Consider the following 19781-nt stretch of genomic DNA (forward strand, 5'->3'; position numbering starts at 1 on the left):
CTCTTTAAGCCATATTCCTTGTCCAATAGAAGGTATATTATTACAAATAACAGGCTGACTTAACGTATCAAAATTACAGCTGTACGAGCCAGACGTATTAGATAAATGAATTTTGTAAACTTTATGTTCACACAAACTGGTCGTTAATACGACCTTTGAGAACCAGTATCAATTATAGCTCGAGCCGAACGAGATTTTTTATCTCCTTTAATTATTACTCTTATTGTTTGCAGCAAAACTTTAGGAGACCTTGAAGAAATGTTGGCGAGTGTTTCAGCCTGATTTGGAAGCTGCTTCGTTGCCCTTGTCTAACTCATTTGTGAACGGCCTTTACATAGAAAAATATGATGCCTTTTACCATATGTAAAACAAACTGTTTTTAATCTACACCTCCTGACAGAATGTCCAGATTTCAGACACAGGTAACAAGAGCGTATCCTTTGGACCCAAACTTCTCTTTCCGACAAAGATAAGTTACGCGCTTGAAAACATTGCGCACAACCATGATTTATACTGGAACAAAATATGCAGCCTTTTCTAGCTTCATGAGAAGAAGTAAACAGTTCAGCTGCCGTAGGTTATAAGTGAGGTTCTCTTATCTTTAAACCTGAATTTCCTTTCTTATTACCGTGAGCCAATCGATCGAAAACATTGAAAGATTTAGCTGCTAAAGAAATTCTTTCCTCACTTTCAACTTCACCGCGCAAGAAACATAAAAGGCGCTCAAGGTCAGATTCCCTTTCTCTTAACTCGGCGATTTCGCCGATTAAACTTTCTGATCCTTTACGCGAAAACCTAAGTCTCTCTCTCACGTTTTTAAGACTTCATTCGGCGATGCTGATTCTACCAATGGGTACAATATCGCGCAATATTTGCCTCTGTTTTATTCCCAATATCTCCAAGGCTCTTAGATTAGATTCAATTGCGCTCTTGTAACTAACGCCAGTTGGCGGAAAGCTTTTAACTATTTCCTTTGCGGGAGAATTCTTCTCTATAGCCTGTGCCAAATAAGCAAATTTATCATTATTATCTAATGTAGGATCTTTATCAATCTTTTGGAATTGCCCCCAAAATCCTAGCCATTTCTTCACGTTACCATCAAAAATAGGCAATTTAATCTTCGGATAATGTAACATTTTATTTTGAACAAAAGACGGATCAATTAAAGTTACATTCGGGGTACCAAAAGTGAGATCTTTTAGTTTACTTTCCATAAGTCTCCACCTATCAAAATATAATTCAGATTCATCTATTTCCTTAATAAGTAAAGTCTCATCTGTAATTTCTTTAAACATTAATTCTCGTATTTTCATTTCAGTATCAAGCAAAACTTTAGCTTTCTCGGCAATAACTTTTATTTTAATTAATTTTTCTTCCTGATTAAATTTAGTTTCTTCATTGTCAAATTCATTACACGCTTTACTAAATAATCTTCTATATTGAGTTCGTGCTAACTTTAAGGCTTCCATGATTCAAAATAAAAAAGTCGCTTACCTTGCAGACAATGTCCTGTCGCTAGGCGCCAAATGTTGATTTTTCTCGTTAAATTCTATGTGATATATCTGACTTCGAACCTAAAATTTCTGAAGAACACAAAACCTTGTCTAAAACTTAAACGTTTAATTCAACTAGAACTTCAAAAATGATGAAAACTTAACATCATAAACGAAAACTTAACATCTTAGGTGGAAACATTCAACATTTCCAGGCAATGCTTTAAACTGTCAGCTATTCCGGCCCGGTGAAGAACACTTTCTTTAAAAGGACAAAATCCATCTGGCCCTGTCGGCATATATCTCCATTTTAGTTTCGCTGGATTCAGACTTCAGTTGCTACGTGTTTTGGACTTAAACGGCCGGACTGGAACTCGAACAGGACCGGATCAGGACTGGAACCGCAACAAGACGGGAACCGGAACAAGACTGGAACCGGAACAGGTCGGGGACTGGAAATTATCATCCCCTAGCTTCTCCCCCGGGCTGGTCTACTCTGGCTCGAACTGAAAATGAACTGCGCCGCTACCAAGGAAAGCACCTCCTTTTATTGACGGCGGTTGCCGTTACTACAGGCGACTATGCAAAATATTTAACAATAAGTGTCAAGATGGCTTTTGACGATTTTACCATAAAAGAAGAGTTTCTAAAAATCCTACCGCTACCGTTTTTGATTGAGGCTAAAATACCGATTGAGAAATTATCTTCAATAACAATTCACGGTGCCCAAGCTATGACAGGGAAGAATATTGAATTCATTGCTTTACGCCAACGTGATCTTTTTTCAGTAATGAAGACAAGTGTAACATAGACTATCTTAACTGCTTTTGGAAAATGATGAAGATATACAATTTATCTTCTTTTGCACACTGAAGTTCATTGGCTGAGCAAGGGAAACATGCTTGAACGATTTATCAATTTGTTACCACAAATAGAAGTGTTGCATCAGGTTCTTCTATTTACAATAAAATTAATGTAAAATTCCTTACCTGCTGCATCTTCAGTGTTCTCGACGCCAGGCTTCTAATAATCACGTTTTCCAGTAAGAGTTTCTATTACAATTAGCAGGCCATCTTGTCTTTTAATTATTTATTCAAAGAAAACGCTAATATACACTATTTACAAGGTAAGTGATAATTATTTTAAGACAGTACATTTTTAACTCTGAGTCTTTACGCTCCTCAAAGCGGTTCCAATCTCGACTGCTTCTCAGAACTTAATTACAGCAAAAGTAAAGGAAGAGATGCCCGCCACCTAGTGGCAAGAATGTGACATCCTCCCACCTTTTGATTTTACCTCGATAAGATGGGAAAATCAAAACAGAATTTATCAATAATCAAACAAAAATTCAAATACAACTTTCACAAATATGAAAAGTAACTAATGCTCTAAAATTAATACTTACAAAGAAGGATTACACATCTAAACATTTTCTGTTCGGGCGCCATAAAAATGTTGCATCAGGTTCTTCTATTTACAATAAAATTAATGTAAAATTCCTTACCTGCTGCATCTTCAGTGTTCTCGACGCCAGGCTTCTAATAATCACGTTTTCCAGTAAGAGTTTCTATTACAATTAGCAGGCCATCTTGTCTTTTAATTATTTATTCAAAGAAAACGCTAATATACACTATTTACAAGGTAAGTGATAATTATTTTAAGACAGTACATTTTTAACTCTGAGTCTTTACGCTCCTCAAAGCGGTTCCAATCTCGACTGCTTCTCAGAACTTAATTACAGCAAAAGTAAAGGAAGAGATGCCCGCCACCTAGTGGCAAGAATGTGACAAGAAGAGTTTCTAACATCCCAAGGAAAAGACTACGAGCAGCTGGGAAGACAAAAACTAGTCAACAAATTTGACTTTTTTGACCGATTTAACATTAAAACTTAATGAGCTAAATTTGAAATTACAGAGCAGGAATAATCACGTTGCTTATCTAATCAGTGCTATTAATAGCTAAAAGTCAGTGTTAGAATTGTGTAGTTCTAATCTCTTAAGAAAATAATTAATGCATTTCCCCAATACCAAAAAGAATGGCAAAAAGTCTGTTTTTGCAAACTGAATTTAATTCTAGTTCTGTTGACTTCGCGAATTTAGAGCCCGTTTTAAAATATTTTATAAATCCCTTTAATATTACTGATGGAGAAAACATGGTTACAACAATTTTTAACTAACCAATTCTACGTGAAGTTATAAAAAGAGTTCATAAGGAAGTTTTGCCACCACAGCAAACTACTTTGGAAAATATTGATATTCTGTTTGAACTACTGATGATGAAAAACTTCTACTAGTAAATGATGCATCCTTTAACAATTAATGCATACTCTTGTTCACGACCAAAAAAAAAAAAAAAAAAGCTGCACTGTTGACAAAAGCCTTTTATTGGAACATGAATGGAACATTTAAAACTGTACCAAAACTTTTCTTTAAACTATATACCATCCATGTCCCTGCTAGAATTGGTGAAAATGCAAAAGTGCTTCCTCTTGTTCATGCTTTAATAACCAGCAAATCAAAGTAGTGTTATGTTCATTTATTTGAATGACTTTCCTGCTGAACATAACCTTGAATTGAATCCTAATTTCATTATCAGTTATTTCGAAAAAGCCGCAATTAATTCTTATAAAGAATTCACGAATTCCACCTCTAAAGGGTGCTTTTTTTCATTTAGGACAAAGTATTTGGCACTATATTCAGGCATCAGGGCTTGCTGAAAACGTATGGCGAAGATGAAAGTTTCTTAGAACTTTGTCTCATTCCAGCTGTTGCTTTTCTGCCTTCTGGTGATATTCCATATGCATTTGATGAGTACATGTCTCATCAAGTGCACATCATCAAAGCATCTCATAACCGATAAAGCAAGTGCAGTGGTTCAAGGATAATTTTGTACATGGTAAAGTAAGGTAGAATATGGAAAAAATGGAAGGATTACTCGAAGTCCTTTATTTCCTCCAGATTTCTGATCCATATTTGATTGAGGAAGTCTTGGTATTCCGGGAAAACAAAATCGCATCAGAGCATGGTGTTTTGCAAAACATCTGTTTTGACATATATGTTGGAAAATACCATACCGATGTTTACATAATAAGTGATGAGATTAGGAAAGAGCTGTTACAAGTTCAATGCAAGCCAGAGGATATCGTTTTCAGGAGAGCTCTTTCTTCAACTCGCAAGAAAAATTCAGTACCACTGTCTCTAATAATAGAACAAACAAAACAAGTATAGTGTTCTTGTTGGATATAGTACACAATATTGCATCATAAACCATTAAAAATTATGTAACCTTCAGTTAAAATTATGTAATTAATTAAACTAAAAATTATGTAGCCCTCTCATACACACACACACACACATAAAAAAAAGGAATTTTCAATGCTATCTAGAATGAACTAAAATTCTGGAAGATTCCAAGTCCTTAATAAAGTAGAGGGGAAGGTTACTACTTGCTATTTTTACCTGTCAGGCAAACATACTAAGCATTAATTTAGAAGTCAAACAACAAAAATCAATGTTATATTTTCAAATTTTCACAGGACTAGTTTCGGTGGTTTTACTGAAACATCATCCTCAGCTGCAAAAGCGCAAATGAACGAGATAAGATATAGTGATTTAGATAATATAGACAGGAGTCAAGCTACTGGCGCCATCTGTTGATGAAACCAGAACTAAAACATAATTTCTTTGAAGGCTGAAGGCAAAGATGGATTGGAATTAAGGTCTTTAACTAGAACAGAAAGATTTTTTTGAATGTGAAATGCCTCTAGAAAATCCAGTTCACCAATGGAAGATGTCGATGAAGTTCACCTTTGTCGGCCTTCGAAATGATAATATCCGGGTTAGAATGAATTTCGCGCATTATAGCTCTTTCTTTCGCGTTTAGATTTGGTTTCAAAGATTTATTATTGAATTTCACATTATGAGCGATAAGATGCCTAATCCTGTCTTTCTGCGAATCTGAAACTTTAGTGGTGAACTTGAAAGCTTTTTTCGATAGAAGCCAAAATCTTTGGAATCGAGGGTTTAGAGGTTTGTGAGAAGTTAAAATCATATTTTAGAATTTTTCCTTGTTTTTCTGATAAACACTAGAAATATTAAGTATTGGCTTAATGTTTACAATGCGAAGATTTTTTGAACTACTTGAACTGGAAGACTGTAAAAGAAGTATTTCGAATTTAACTGCAAGGGTGTTTTTATGACGGTTAACTGCATTCTCCGTTCTAGACCAAGACGTTTGTTCAATGGCAGTGAATTTTGAATATGAATTAGCGAGTTCTAGATGACGCTTATAGAGCTCATGCTCAATTTTGAATAACTGTTGACGTGTATCCTTTATGATGGACCGAAGTAAGCTAGCTTGCAGTTTAACAGAATTCTTGAAACGCGAGTGGAAGGTTATCGAAAAAGCTTTTAAGTTCAGTAAAGTTTCAGATTCTCAGACAGAAATTATTAGGCATCTTATCGCTCATAATGTGAAATTCAATAATAAACCTTTGAAACCAAATCTAACCGCGAAAGAAAGAGCTATGATGCGCGAAATTCTTTCTAACCCGGCTATTATCATTTCGAAGGCTGACAAAGGTGGCCAGATAGTCGTCATCGATAAGACCACTTACATCGATTGTGTCACTAAACTCCGACCATATAATCCGATCCCTAAAGATCCCTCACCTTCGGAACTGTCAAAAATAAAAACTGCGATCACAATGAAACTTGACAAATCCTTTCAAGCAACTTAAAACAGTCGCTTATCCCATCTGTTGCGAATTGTGCCAGATTATATGCTCTTCCCAAAATTCATAAAAGTGATATTCTTTTCCGCCCTATTGTATCAAATTTAGGCACGGCCTCTTATCCGTTAGCTAAATACTTAGTTTTTAGATTTTCAAGTCTATTGGATAATAACATTTACACCATAAAAAATTCAATAGAGTTTGTAAAAAAGGTTAAAAGCATTTCTCCTAGAAATTTACTCATGGTTTCTTTTGATGTAAAATCATTATTCACCAATGTTCCACTGGAGGGTGCATTAAGATATCTAGCAACCAGACTTCCCGAATTTCATTTATGTTGCATCGAAATTGATGAGCTAATTTCCCTCATTCAACTCTGTTTCAAACAAACGCATTTTGTTTTACAAAATAAATATTACAAGCAAACTGAGGGATTAACCACGGAAAGCCCTCTCAGTCCCATCCTGGCTGATATCTACATGCATTATTATGAATCAAAATTGTTTAAAACTTTAAATTTCCCTGTATTGTTCCGCTACGTAGACGATACTTTTACCCTGTTTGAAGGTAATAAAGATGATTTAAATCAAGTTCTTTCAACAATGAATTCCATTGATTCTGCTATTCAGTTCCCTTCTGAACTTGAGACTTGCAATTCTCTTCCGTTTCTCGACATTCTGGTCACACGTAACACATTCAACTTCATTACTACGGTTTACCGTAAACCTTCATCGATCTGCCTTCCACCACACTTCAAATAATGTCATCCGATTAAACAAAATTAGCTTCATTTTATTCCTAAGTTTTCCGTGCTCTTCAAGTTTGCTCCTCCAAACTATCCCTTGATGAAGAACTAAATTATTTAAAAGCAGTAGCTATTGACAAGGGCTTTTCATCCAACATTATTACTCAAGCAGTTAAAAAATTCTCATCTCAGCACACCAAAAGGCACACTCTTGTTTTAGGAGATTATAAAAATTATGTTGCCATTCCCTTCTTTCCATCAATTAACTATAAAGTTGCAGGTATTTTACAGAAATTTAGCTTTCGGGTCGTTTATTCTCCCATCAATAAAATTCTGAGTTCCATACTCAAGGACCCCATTCCGGATATGAATTCCTGGGGTATTTACAAGATTCCTTGCTAGTGTAGTTTAATTTACATTGGTCAAACTAAGAGAGCCTTAAAATTTTGCGTTAAGGAACATGAGGCATATGTTAGAAAAAAAGGAAACAGAAGTCTTCTGTTACCCAGCATTGTTCGTCCGAAAATCACACTTTCAATTTTTCTCCTGCAAAAAGGTTTCAAAAAACATCTTCCAGTAGGGAACTGGATTTTCTAGAGGCATTAACGACCCTAATTCCAATCCATCTTTGCTTTCAGCCCTGAAAGATATTATGTTTTAGTTCTGGTTTCATCAACAGATGACGCCAGTAGCTTAAGTCCTGTCTATGTTATCTTATCTTATCTAGTTCATTTGCGCATTTGCAGCTGACGATGATGGTTCAGTAAAATCATCGAAACTAGTCCTTTGAAAATATAACGCTGAAATAAATTAATACTTGTTCGTCGTGTTATTGTATCTTAATACTAGACCTGCATTTGGTACCAAATAAATATTAGTTTGAACATGAACAACATAAAAATTGCTTATAAAACTGTGGTAATAATTGTATTATTTCTATGAAATAATGTAATATTTTTTATATATAACATAATATGGAACCATAAAAAACGCCCAAAATTTTCAGTGATATTTTCAGAAACTGTAAGGGTTTAATCTTAATTAATTATATTCTGAAATAAAGGGATACTTGTGAACTAAGTTACTGTAGTAAAGTTATGAACCAATATTGCACACCATGTGTTATTTTATAAAAAGTTCATATGGTGGAATAATTTTAACTAATACAGCTTGGTGTAAAAGTTCTGAAACACCTCTTGAAGACATGTACTCTAAACATATAGTAATGATATTTTCAAAATTAACTAATTTTCTAAATTTAGTCAATTGCATCTATCATTTTAGCTATAATTCTATATAGTTTTCGAAACCTTTTACAATTTTAAAATGACATATCTATTTCAAAAGTTATGAAAGAAATAATGGCTAATAAGAACCATAACTAAGCAATAAAAAACTAGCTGCATTTTCAATCCACCATAGCTCTCTCTCTCTCTGACATCAGATTTCCTCTAATAAAAGAACGGTTACTGCTTGTTTTGAAGTTTTTGACTTTAAGAATTCTTTGTTTCAATATTTAGTTTCTTTTAGGTTAGTTTGATGAATATCACTTGCTAACAAATGCTAAAATTATTGCACTGCATAATGTGAAATTTTGTTGTCAACAAGCTACAAAATCTGGTTGTCATCATTTGATGTTTAGTAGATGCCTTAATAACTTCAGTTTAACTAGAAATTTTTAAGATTCACCCAGGAAGGGAAGGCCAAGGAAATTTACAGTGCACAATGATTGAAGTCTTATTAGTTGTCTCTGAAAGACGAATTTGGTAGCTGCGAAATGTCTTTTATATAAGTAGCAGACTAGCTGTGCAGTTAATGTTTCCAACAGGGCTGCAAATTGGTGACTGAACATAGCTTAAAATCCAATAAGCCTGCTACAAATCCTTTCATTATTGAAAAACAGGCGCGCAATCATGCAAAAGGAAACATGTGTTAATAGGATAAAAATTATCTGGACTTTTAAAATTGCACTTTCTTTGACACCTAATAAAGTAGCCCATTCATACAATGATGTCATAATGAAATATTTAAACCACATTATACTGTTGCAAGAGTAAAGCATATTGTGTAGTTATGGTGTGGAGTTCAGTCTTAGGACATGGACGGAGTTCACATTTTAGAAGGAAAAATGAATGTGTCTTTGTATATTGCTTAAAATGAAAATTCTTCCTTCATCTATTAGCTTGTTTAAAACAGTATTTATATCTTCAAGGTGATAATACTCCATGCCAGTGAGAACAGTAGACAGCTGGTTTTCTTCAAAATGCATTCAATAATTGCAGTGACCTGCCCAGTCACCAGAGTTCAGTCCAATTGAAAACAGGTATTTGTGTGATATAAAAACAGAAAATCAGTTTAAAGAATCCAAGCAATGAAACAGAGTTATTTAAAGCTGTAATTTCATACTGGTATCATCTAATCGCAATGAATGACCTCGACCAGACTTGTGAGTATTACGTCCAAGTCATGTGCATTAGTAATTAAAAATAAAGATTTTCCAATAAAGTATTCATAATAATATATATGCCTTAAAACATGTTTAAAACTCTTTGACTAACGTAAAATGTTTGATATTTTATAATTTTAACTTCTGATTTTAAAATTAAAAATTATCTGCATTGTACACAAACTGTACAAAAATGTTTATATTAGCTTTACAGTTCTTTTTCGTTTTCTCGTTTAGACTATTTATAATAATGCTGTTATGTTATATCTTTAAAAATCTTTTGTATTCTCTTTAAAATTATGTTTAAATTGGTATGTTATTTTTTAAATTTATTATTTAAATTAATATTTAAAAAGTATTTAGGTTCATAAAAGGACATGCTTTCATGAAGTGTTGCAGAATTTTTACATCAAGTTGTATAATATAACTGGTTTGTTTCTTTAACTTCACTTATAAGTCTAGTTCATTAAGCCAATATCAGATTTTTGCTCAGAACATTCTCAAAGTTGTACAGTGCTGTTACCTGAACTGAGAAATTTTAAGGAAATAAAAATAATTAGTATTTTTTAAGAGCTCTCAGATTTTTTCAGTGGCATAAGATAAAATCATAGTCTTTAAAAATCATCATTTTAAGTGACCCAGAAATTATCAGTTTGTTTAAGTTGAAATGACTTGAACAAGAAATAATATATAATAGTAATATTAACAAAATTAATTACATATATTACTAATATTTTGTGTTTGTCATGATATTTTTTTTATTATTCACTTTAATGCTAATAATTAGGAATAGTTATATTCAGAATCTTAAAAACTGCTTTTATAATCATAGGGAAGATAAATTCAAGTATTCTAATGAAATGCATTATAAATAATATAAACTGATCGTCTTGGAAACAAAAAGGTTAAGATAATATATCTGCTTGAAAAAAGATTTTAATAATACTTTCTAAACCAAACTAAACTCAGTGGCGTAACAGCCCTAATGGGCCAAGGCTTGCAGTGCCCGAAATCTGCTTTCTTTACCGTGGGCCCCGGGGTGCATAAGCATATGCCCTGAACAAGTGGTCAGCTTGTCGCAGAACCACCAGTGTTTAGTCCCCAAGCGAACTTGGTACTCATTTTATCGACCCAAGCGATAATAGATACTTTCAGCTAGAGATAAAATATTTACAGTAAAATTTAGTTGAACTTATTCAGCATTAACTGCCAAAACTACAAGGAATGATTCTTTTCTCATGAAAATATTAACAAATATTAAATTAAGCATTTATAACATAAATTTACATTGAAAATTTAAAAAAAATTTTCTTACCTATGGAAAAAGCGAGTGTTGTGTTCGCGCAACGTCAGCGGAATAAGATTACGGATGTTTAGTGAGTAGGACTGTACTCGTGCGATGTTTCCTTTGAGTGGAGCACTGGATTACTATTTAGTTGTATAACGTTTTATAAATCTACAAATCACTTTACTTGTAGTGTTTTCGTGGTTTTCCCCATGTGTAACGTGTATACGAGCCAGTTTCCCTTAGAAAGTCCTCCATGAAGGCATTCTTCCCCTTAGGCAGATAGCCCTAGTGAGCTTTGCCATAATTAAATAATTAAATACACACTTGTAATTAACTTAATATTAAAATATACATTTTATTTCTTTTACAAATACATATTATTTCAATTGAAAGATTCAAGCATGAAAAGCTTCACTACAATCATGATGTAAAACTACATTACATACTTTGCATCTATAAACAGTCTGGCTATGGCACTCTTTATAACGAAGTCTTTTGTTATCATCGGACTTAACGATGAAATGTCTACCAGCTCCATGCAATGGTTTCTAAATGCTGAATTTACTATGTCTTCTTGTTGCTGATCTATTTCTGGCTGATTCTACACTATCAATAGGAATTTGCAAAAGGAATAATGCAATCTCGCGTCTGAAATCTAAAAGAGATTTTTTGTTTCCAGTAGTAGAAAGTTGTGATATTTTCCATGCATTTATCAAGGCTACATCAATGTAATTAGTAAATATTCGCCACCACCAATTTTTGCCACGAACTCATATTCTGTAATTGGCTACTAAATTATTACATAAATCAACTTCGGTTAGCCTCGATAAAGAATCATTTGCTCGTAAATACTTAGATCGTGGGAAAATATACCAAATTGTTGGAATTTCTTATTTAGTAAGTTTAGATACGGTCTCACTGTATATAATTTATCAGTATTGTCAATTTGACTATTGTCAGCTAAATGCAAATTCTGCTTCATATTCCTGTACTGCAAACGTGACGTCGATTCTCATACAATAGGAACAGAAATGTCCTTATCAAGAGACCAATACATTTTTTGAGGTAAAGAATGATATCCCGTAAGCAATAATATTTCAATAAATCTTCTGAGGCTTTAGGTGCAATAAATTCTGGGCGATTTTTTTTTTCTGAGCGTATATATTTGTCTATTCAACCAAAAGAGAGTAAATGTCTTTTATCCATTTCAAGTTTTCAGTTGTCTGCTTTTTAAACTTTTTCGTATGACTACCACTGCTTATAGAAGGTGAAACTTACTTCTTACGTGAATTTCAACTTCCCCAGCAGTATCATTCGGTAAAATGTCGTTATCATTATTTAAAACATTGGTTATTCCCTTCTTCTTCATCACTAGCTTCTGCTATTTCTGGAGGTACAACAACAATATCTGTTTCATTCTGGTCACTATTAACATTATCAGTATCTGTTTCTTCATCAAAAGATCTTTGAAGGGCTTCTTCTAATGTAAGGTACCTCGTTGTAGGCATTTTTAAATGCAGCCAGAACGTGAACCAGAACATCGAAAGGGATGACTACAAAGGGAGATACCCGTTTCCCGCGTTCAGCGCAACACCTGTTTTCCCTTCCTTTCCAACGCAAATATAAACATCTGATTGATGTTATGTTCTGATACATGGTGACCTTGACTAAAAGTAGATCACGTATAAAGACGGCGATTTTTTTTTGTTAAATATTTTCGGCAGATATACCCGGTCCAAATTTTTGCTTAAAGTATGAGATTAATTATTATAAACAAAATGATTGTTGAAGGCAAATATTTTTACAAAAATAATCTTCATAATAATCCCCACCCAAAATCATCTGTTGGTATAAAATATCTTAGGTAGTTATATTTATATACGCATTTATTTTGACCGTTGCGTCAACGCAACACCAGCGGCTAATGGGTGAAGAGTTACATATTTAGCATTCTACAAATATCTTTATCTATGTGATAATATGTGGCATCTACTGGATATATTTTTAAACAAATAAACATCTATAATAATTAGTTATGATAAATATTTACTGCTGTAATGTTTAATTTAATCAGAATTCCAAGTTCTTAACTCTCCTGTTATAATTTACTCAGCTCATTGTCATTAATATTATTATATAGTTTAAATAAAATTAGCAATACCCTGTACTATTTTCTGTGTATTCTGCCTGTGTTGTTTAACTTTTCTCATTTCCATGTACCTTTTAGCATAAAAAGGTTATTTTAATTTAAAATTCTGTACTATTCCTGTGTGTTGTATTATTTGCATCAATATGTATAGATAGCATGATAGAATCAAATGCATTTTAAGCCATAATATATATATATATATATATATATATATATATATATATTACAGTATTAATAATTAAATCGGAAAGTAAAAAAGGAAGGAAATTCCCTGCCCCTCCCTCGCCAGTGGATGGACACTTATTCAATTATTCAAAAGTATTCCTCTGGAATATGCGGATTCGTCACCCAGAATATTGTACAGGGTGCCCTAGTGCTTAAATTGTGCTGAAGTCCACTGTAACACAGCTCCAAACGTCTCAGTTTTTGAGATAAATTGTAATTTGGGCCTGAGTGTGTCAGGACTTGTATGTCTTTTGACTTGCTTTGGAAATATGCTGTGTCCTGAATAGGAACAGGGAACTTACTAAAGTTATGTTCAAGTATGTGCGGAATGGACGACACAAGCAGGAAAGGTTTACTTTACCCTTCATTCTCTATAAGTTTACAGGTGTTCCCGCACTTCGGGATACAGAGATTAACCACTTGAACGTAAGAATATAAAACTACTAACTAAATTTTTAATAAAGAGCTAACTTTGAATTAGTTTACAAATGCCTAACACTAAGACTGGCCTTTTTAAAAGGTTACGTATGTAGTACACAAACTACCAAAATTACAATACGTTTTAAATATCAAGAGGATTAAACCTCTGGCAGGCAAGCAGCAACTGATTGAAAACTCGTACAGAATGCAGTGGCAAGGCGGCTGACTTTCCCTCTCTCTCTCTAACTCTTGGCAAAAAGCCACAACTTAAATACTTGAGCGTTAGCAAGTACAATTTGCATAAACAAGTTATCACATTTAATTCTGGCCGGAAGTGGAAAATAAGAAATGATAGTACAGTTTTAAAATAAAATAAACGTTTGTAAAACTTAACATCCTTACAAGTGCACCAGAGATCTAAATAAGTTCAGCTTCAAAGCTAGAGTGATCTGTGTTTTCCATGATTTCGTATATTCACAGCAAGCCTTGAAACATAATATATGCGAATAATGGGGGATTTCTAAGAAACTGTTGTAATTTTATGAATTTGTGTGATATGATACATAGCATCATAACACATAAATACAAAGGGAAAAAATTTAAAAGCACTGCATGTAGTGTAAAACTGGAGCACAAAAAACAAAAATGCTAATAATGTGTTACAAAAAGAGTTCAGAAAAGAAAAGAATAACTCAAAAAAATTAAGATTTACGAATTTAATTCGGAATATGAGCGTCCTTGACTTACTGTGACATATGTGTACACAGGGCATTTACGTCTCTAGAGGAACATATCTCCATGCAACTACTTTTCCTATGTCGCCCCAGAAGTTCGCTTTTGGGTTAAGATCAGAAGATTTTGCTGACCCCGATATTCGCTCAATTTCATCACTTTCAAGGAATTCGTCAACGAGGTTTGCTTACTGTGGGCGAGCGTTACCATCCACATGCACCTTTGAAAAGTCTTAATAAGGTTTTAAGACCTCATCCCGATATCTCTGACCGGTCACAAAAGAATTCTGCTGCTGAAAATGTGTAGGGACATATGTCCACCGATCATTATTCTTTCCCATACCATCACACCCGCATTACCGAAATGGTTACGTTCTGTGATGTTCAAAGCAATGTTTTGTGTTCCTGACTCCATTCATCTGTAAATTAGGTGATAGATACGTTTAGAATCAGATGATAAACTAAACCTCGATTTACCGGTAAGCGGAACATAGGACCATTCATGTTCACTCTAGGTGTCGTGTTTTTTGCACCAGCTAAAGCAGTCCCTCTTCTGTTGTGAAAACAGTGAAACATATATCCTTAGCTTTCTGGCATAAAGGCCTTTTGCATTACGTTTTCTGTATACAGTTTGCCGTGATACGGCAGTTCCTGTGGTGACTGCAAGCTGCGAACTTAAATGCCGACCAGTAGACTTCCTGTTACAACAGTCAGGTATTACCAGATATCGAACTTGAGAAGCAATTCATTTATGAACTTGTCCAAACCTCCTTACAACTGGTCCAGCGTTTTGAAATTGTTTCCATAGAGTAGAGAAATATTCAAACATTTCACTACACTCCACAGTTGTCTGTCCTACTTCTAAGCAGTCAATGATTAATCACCTCATAGATTCTTCCGAATGATATTTCAGAGCCATAAAAAACTCTTTTGAGCCCCTTACGCACTGAAATCAAATGCTGAATGGACTACATCAATTGGATATTTCGTGGAATGTCATTATTTGGGGTCATATAAAGGTAACTTTAGTCATGAGTATATAATGATTATTTGAAATTTTTTTAAAAAAATTTCTTAAGTTTAAGAAAGAAACAAGCATATCAGAAACTCATGTGGCCTATGGTCTATCAGTGTTCATGTAGTCTTTATAGTTTTGATCACTGGTAGTTGTATCCTAGATTTCATTTCTATGGGAACAAATTTATGAGACAGATGGCTTTTATTGTTTCTTCCTCAAGAATGTAAATATGAAATAATTAGCCTCGAACTTTTATAAGATAGCTTATAAAATAAGCATGCTTTATTCCTTAAGGATTTACTCCCAAGATAAAGTGCCATAAATTATCTAACTACCAAAAATACACATTGTTTTATAAAACAAAATTATGTTAGCATTCATCATTAATTTTTAAAGTACATTTATCCACTTACAATTTATTTCATTTAAATTAATAGTATATCTTTTTTTATATTTAATTTAACTATAATTTCTCCTTATTTATTATTTTATTTATATTAATTTTTTATTCACTATTCCTGAAGCCCTAGCATAAGAGTCCAGCACTTCTAATTTTAAAAATTATGCCCTGAGGGGAAGCTTACTATTTCACCTCCATGAAAGTAGAAGTGACACACATACAACTAAGCCTTATGCAGATGAAAGCCAACACCTTTGTTTTGGGCTAGCAGTCAGCCACCACTATCCACTATATGATGCGTTGTAAAAAGAGAAATTTATAAATGTATATGTATTGCTTACAATTAATGTTTGTTCTTTAGTTTCATTTTGGCATGTGTATTTTCATATAATAAATACTTGGAAATAAAAAAATTATTCATTATACAGGTGTCAATATCATGAATTTGAGTTATGTAATACCATTACAAAAACGAAAGAGGATTCTGAAGAAAATGCATTATCTAGAGATGTCATTCATGTAAATGATAGACCTTCTTCCAGTGAGCCAGGTAAGGGAGAAACCACTGATATATGTAAGTTTCGCTTTAATTCATATATAGCCAAAAGTCTTTAATCCGGACGCCCATAATCCGGAATGATCTATAATCCGGACCTGAAAGCTACAAACTTTCTGCACATGCGTCAACGCATTATGCGTTGACGCATGCGGATGAGCGTTTACGCATGCGCATTTAATGCATAACGGGCGATATAAGCTAAGCTAAAATTATCTAATTATCTGTTTCAGTTAATGTTGCAGATTGCGTTGTTCCTTAATCTTCGAATTGGATTCGGCTTATTATTTTTTGCAGACTGTTAGAGCAATTTTATAACAGTGAGCTTGAACTTTCGATTATGTCAAATAGAATTTCCGATGCTGGATACTGCCAAAGGATCTACAAAGCAAAAGCATGTTTTGATGTCCATCAAACAAAAAGTGGAATTGCTGCAAAAAATGGATAAAGGTATATCCTTTGTTTCTCTAACCATTTCGAAATCTGTTTATCAATTTCACGCTGCTCTGCGGGGGAGGGGAACGACGCGGCGCGCAATGAACTGGAAGTTGATCTGTCAGCACTATCCTTATCTTCAAGGCAGATGTTTGTATTTTATTCGACTTATAGTGCATTACTAAATGTAGTATTTCATCTTGATATACTCTGTCTTTGATATGATTTAAATCAAATTCATTATAAATATCACGAATACACATCAAATAGTTTTCTGGTTGCAATTTTCTAATTTCGGCTATGCGTAATGTATGCTTTAAGCATGCGCGCGTTTAAAGAAATGTTTAATAAAGTAAACAAATAATATTAAGCTTTTTTTCTTTTTTGTAAATTTTGATACCCTTTAGATCATAATCATTCTTTATTTCATAACTTACGGTTTCATATTTTTAATTTTATAATTTCTGCATGCCATTTTACCAGATTTAAACTGATGATCTATAATTCGGAATCGCCGAAGTCCCGAGGAGTCCGGATTAAAGACTTTTGACTGTATATGTATTCATGTGTATATGTAATCCATAGTGTAATCTGAAAATCATAGGAGATACATTCATGAGAAAATACTCATTCTTAAGTAAAAAATTTCGTCTTTGAGGGCATTGTTTGCTGAGCTTGCAAAATGGGTGAAGGTATTATTAACAGATACCTGTTAAGTTTGAATTTTCATTTGAGATTTTTCTGTGGTTTGTGGGGACAAAATTACTGGATGTTGCTTAATTTCATCTAAAGCTTTATTCTTCTGGAATCGAATTAGGTTTGTGAGGAATTTTATTTTCTTTGTATTTTTGGCACCAGCAGCGGAACAGTAAAGTCACTGTATACAGGTTTCACCAGGGTTTCATTCTAGGTGAAAGGGCTGGTTGCATGGACATTTTTGTGGTTTTATGTGGATACAAGCCAGTTCCCCTTAGGAAATCCTCCACGAAGGCATCCTCTCCTTAGGCAGATAGCCCTTATGTGCTTTGCCATAATCAAGTAAACCAAACTCCCACACTCGTCAATTTCCTTTCATGTAATAATGAATTATATTAACCTGATTACGGTAAATATATTGCTAAAACTATTAAGATTGTTTTATAATGTTGAATACATGAGCATTACAGCTTCATCTAGTTTTTTTTATTAGAAAAATAATATCTGGCACATTTTATCGTACATTTTCAGGCTATTAAACTTTTAAAACTTTTAAATTTACTTTCAGTATTTTTTTTTTTTTTTTTTTTAAATTTTTTTTTTTAGCTGAGGCAAAAAATGCTGCAAATGAAAACAGGGGTGCAAGCACTGAGGTAAGACAATTTGCTTTATCTATTACTTTCTATGAGCAGAGAAATATATTTATACATAGTGGAAAAATTATAATTTATAATTTATTAATCTTTGCTACATTATTTTAAATTTTTCTTCAAATATTTTATTATGTTTGTAAAATTGTAAAAACAATAATTACTTAAATATCTTTTTTCATTACACTTTTAATTCATTGAATGATCAAAGCTTTTTGCTTATAAAAGGTTATTCTCATTGCTTCACCCAACATCAAATGGCTATATTTTTTGTTTTTACACAGACCAGCTAGCAGTACTTTAAGAAACAATTTTTGAAGTTTTATAGATATTTCTGTGGCTTTAGTTACAAAGATAACATCAAAATGATAAAAAAAAGATCTTAATGTATTTGCTTGAACATATCGTTCGTTACCCTCTTCATATCAATAAAAGTGAAGATTATTGAGGTAATGGCTTGTGCGAAAAAGGTCTCACAAATATAAATATTTTTTAACATATCCGCATAGACAAAGGTATGTGCTGTAACACCTAATGATCTAGTAGGCTAACTAAAACATCACCATCAGATGAACTACAATTTGTTTCCCACATGTATGGATTCAAAGAGCATGCCATTAAGGATTCTAAAACTCAGAGATTTCCTTTTTAATTTGATATGCATCAAATTATGTTACTATCAGTAGGTGTGGAATTATTCTGATAATTCTCTCCTTATTATCAGCCATTGTTAGTTAACCTCATTGTAAATTATTTCATGGTGTTTGAAATTAAGTCAGCAGTTTTCAGTAAAAGATAATTTTATTGCACTGTGATATTTCTATATGCTTTGTGTTTAAATTGGAAAGTGATAACAATATGTCATTTAATATAACTTATTATATTAAACAATATAACTTATATCAAATATATTTAATCAACATATTTAATATTGACTAATATTGACATTTAATATAATATTTGAATATGACATAATAAAGTAGTAAAGTAAAAAAATTGCAACATTAGTTTCTTATCCATTTAATTAATATTATTTATATTGGTTATAATGTTGTCATGTTATCACCTACCATCACTGTTGGCATTCTGCTTTGCATCTTAAAAAATACACACATATGTATAATTGAGTATTTAGAGTTTTCACATATGAATGTGTATTTTCTTTCCACTTTAATAATAATAATATGGCAGTTAATTTATCTTATGGCACTTATTCTAATACAAAATTAAGATGCTAGTGTATTTTCAAGTTGCTAAAAAACAATGATAAAAGCTGTATTTCTTATAATAAGGTATTTTGCTTGCTAATGTACGTACCTCTCCCCCCTTTGAAACCTTCCATTAGCTAAATGACATAAATGGAAGGAGCTATGCCATTAATTTATATGAGAGTTTTTTTAGCATTCTACCCAGAATCCCATAGAACAATACCAAATAGTTCATATAATCTAAAATAACACTTATATTTCAAATACGACCCCACATTAAATACAAATAATATACAGTACAAAGTCTCTAACTTGGATGTCCATAATGCAGAATGATCTATAATCTGGACCTCAAAGCTACAAACTTTATGCGCATACGTAAATGTATAATGCGTTGCACGTTTAATGTATAACGGATGGTATAAGCTAGGCTAAAATTATCTAAGGCATTTCAGTTAATGTTGCAGATTGCGCTGTTCCTTAATCTTCTAATTGGATCCGGCTTATTATTATTTGTAGACTGTTAGAGCAATTTTATAAAAAGTAAGCTTGAACTTTCGATTATGTTGTTTTTCAAATTCTGGAGCTG

General features: G+C 33.0%; 1 protein-coding gene across 2 annotated transcripts in view; it reads left to right on the forward strand.

Moving 5' to 3' along the window:
* Positions 1 to 19781, forward strand: part of LOC118195288 (glutamate rich 3-like) — a 97978-nt gene that overhangs the window by 53246 nt on the left and 24951 nt on the right. The window contains exons 8-9 of one of the 2 annotated variants that reach the window (XM_085807382.1): positions 16076 to 16221; positions 17941 to 17987. In XM_085807382.1, the coding sequence (XP_085663508.1) occupies positions 16076 to 16221; positions 17941 to 17987 (193 nt within the window). The remainder of the gene's footprint in view (positions 1 to 16075; positions 16222 to 17940; positions 17988 to 19781) is intronic. The other variant, XM_085807383.1, reaches the window with a different exon arrangement.

This window comes from Stegodyphus dumicola, chromosome X1, assembly GCF_044657685.1.
Source record: "Stegodyphus dumicola isolate Sdum_Otavi_A_Nest chromosome X1, ASM4465768v1".
Taxonomy (NCBI): Eukaryota; Metazoa; Arthropoda; class Arachnida; order Araneae; family Eresidae; genus Stegodyphus; species Stegodyphus dumicola.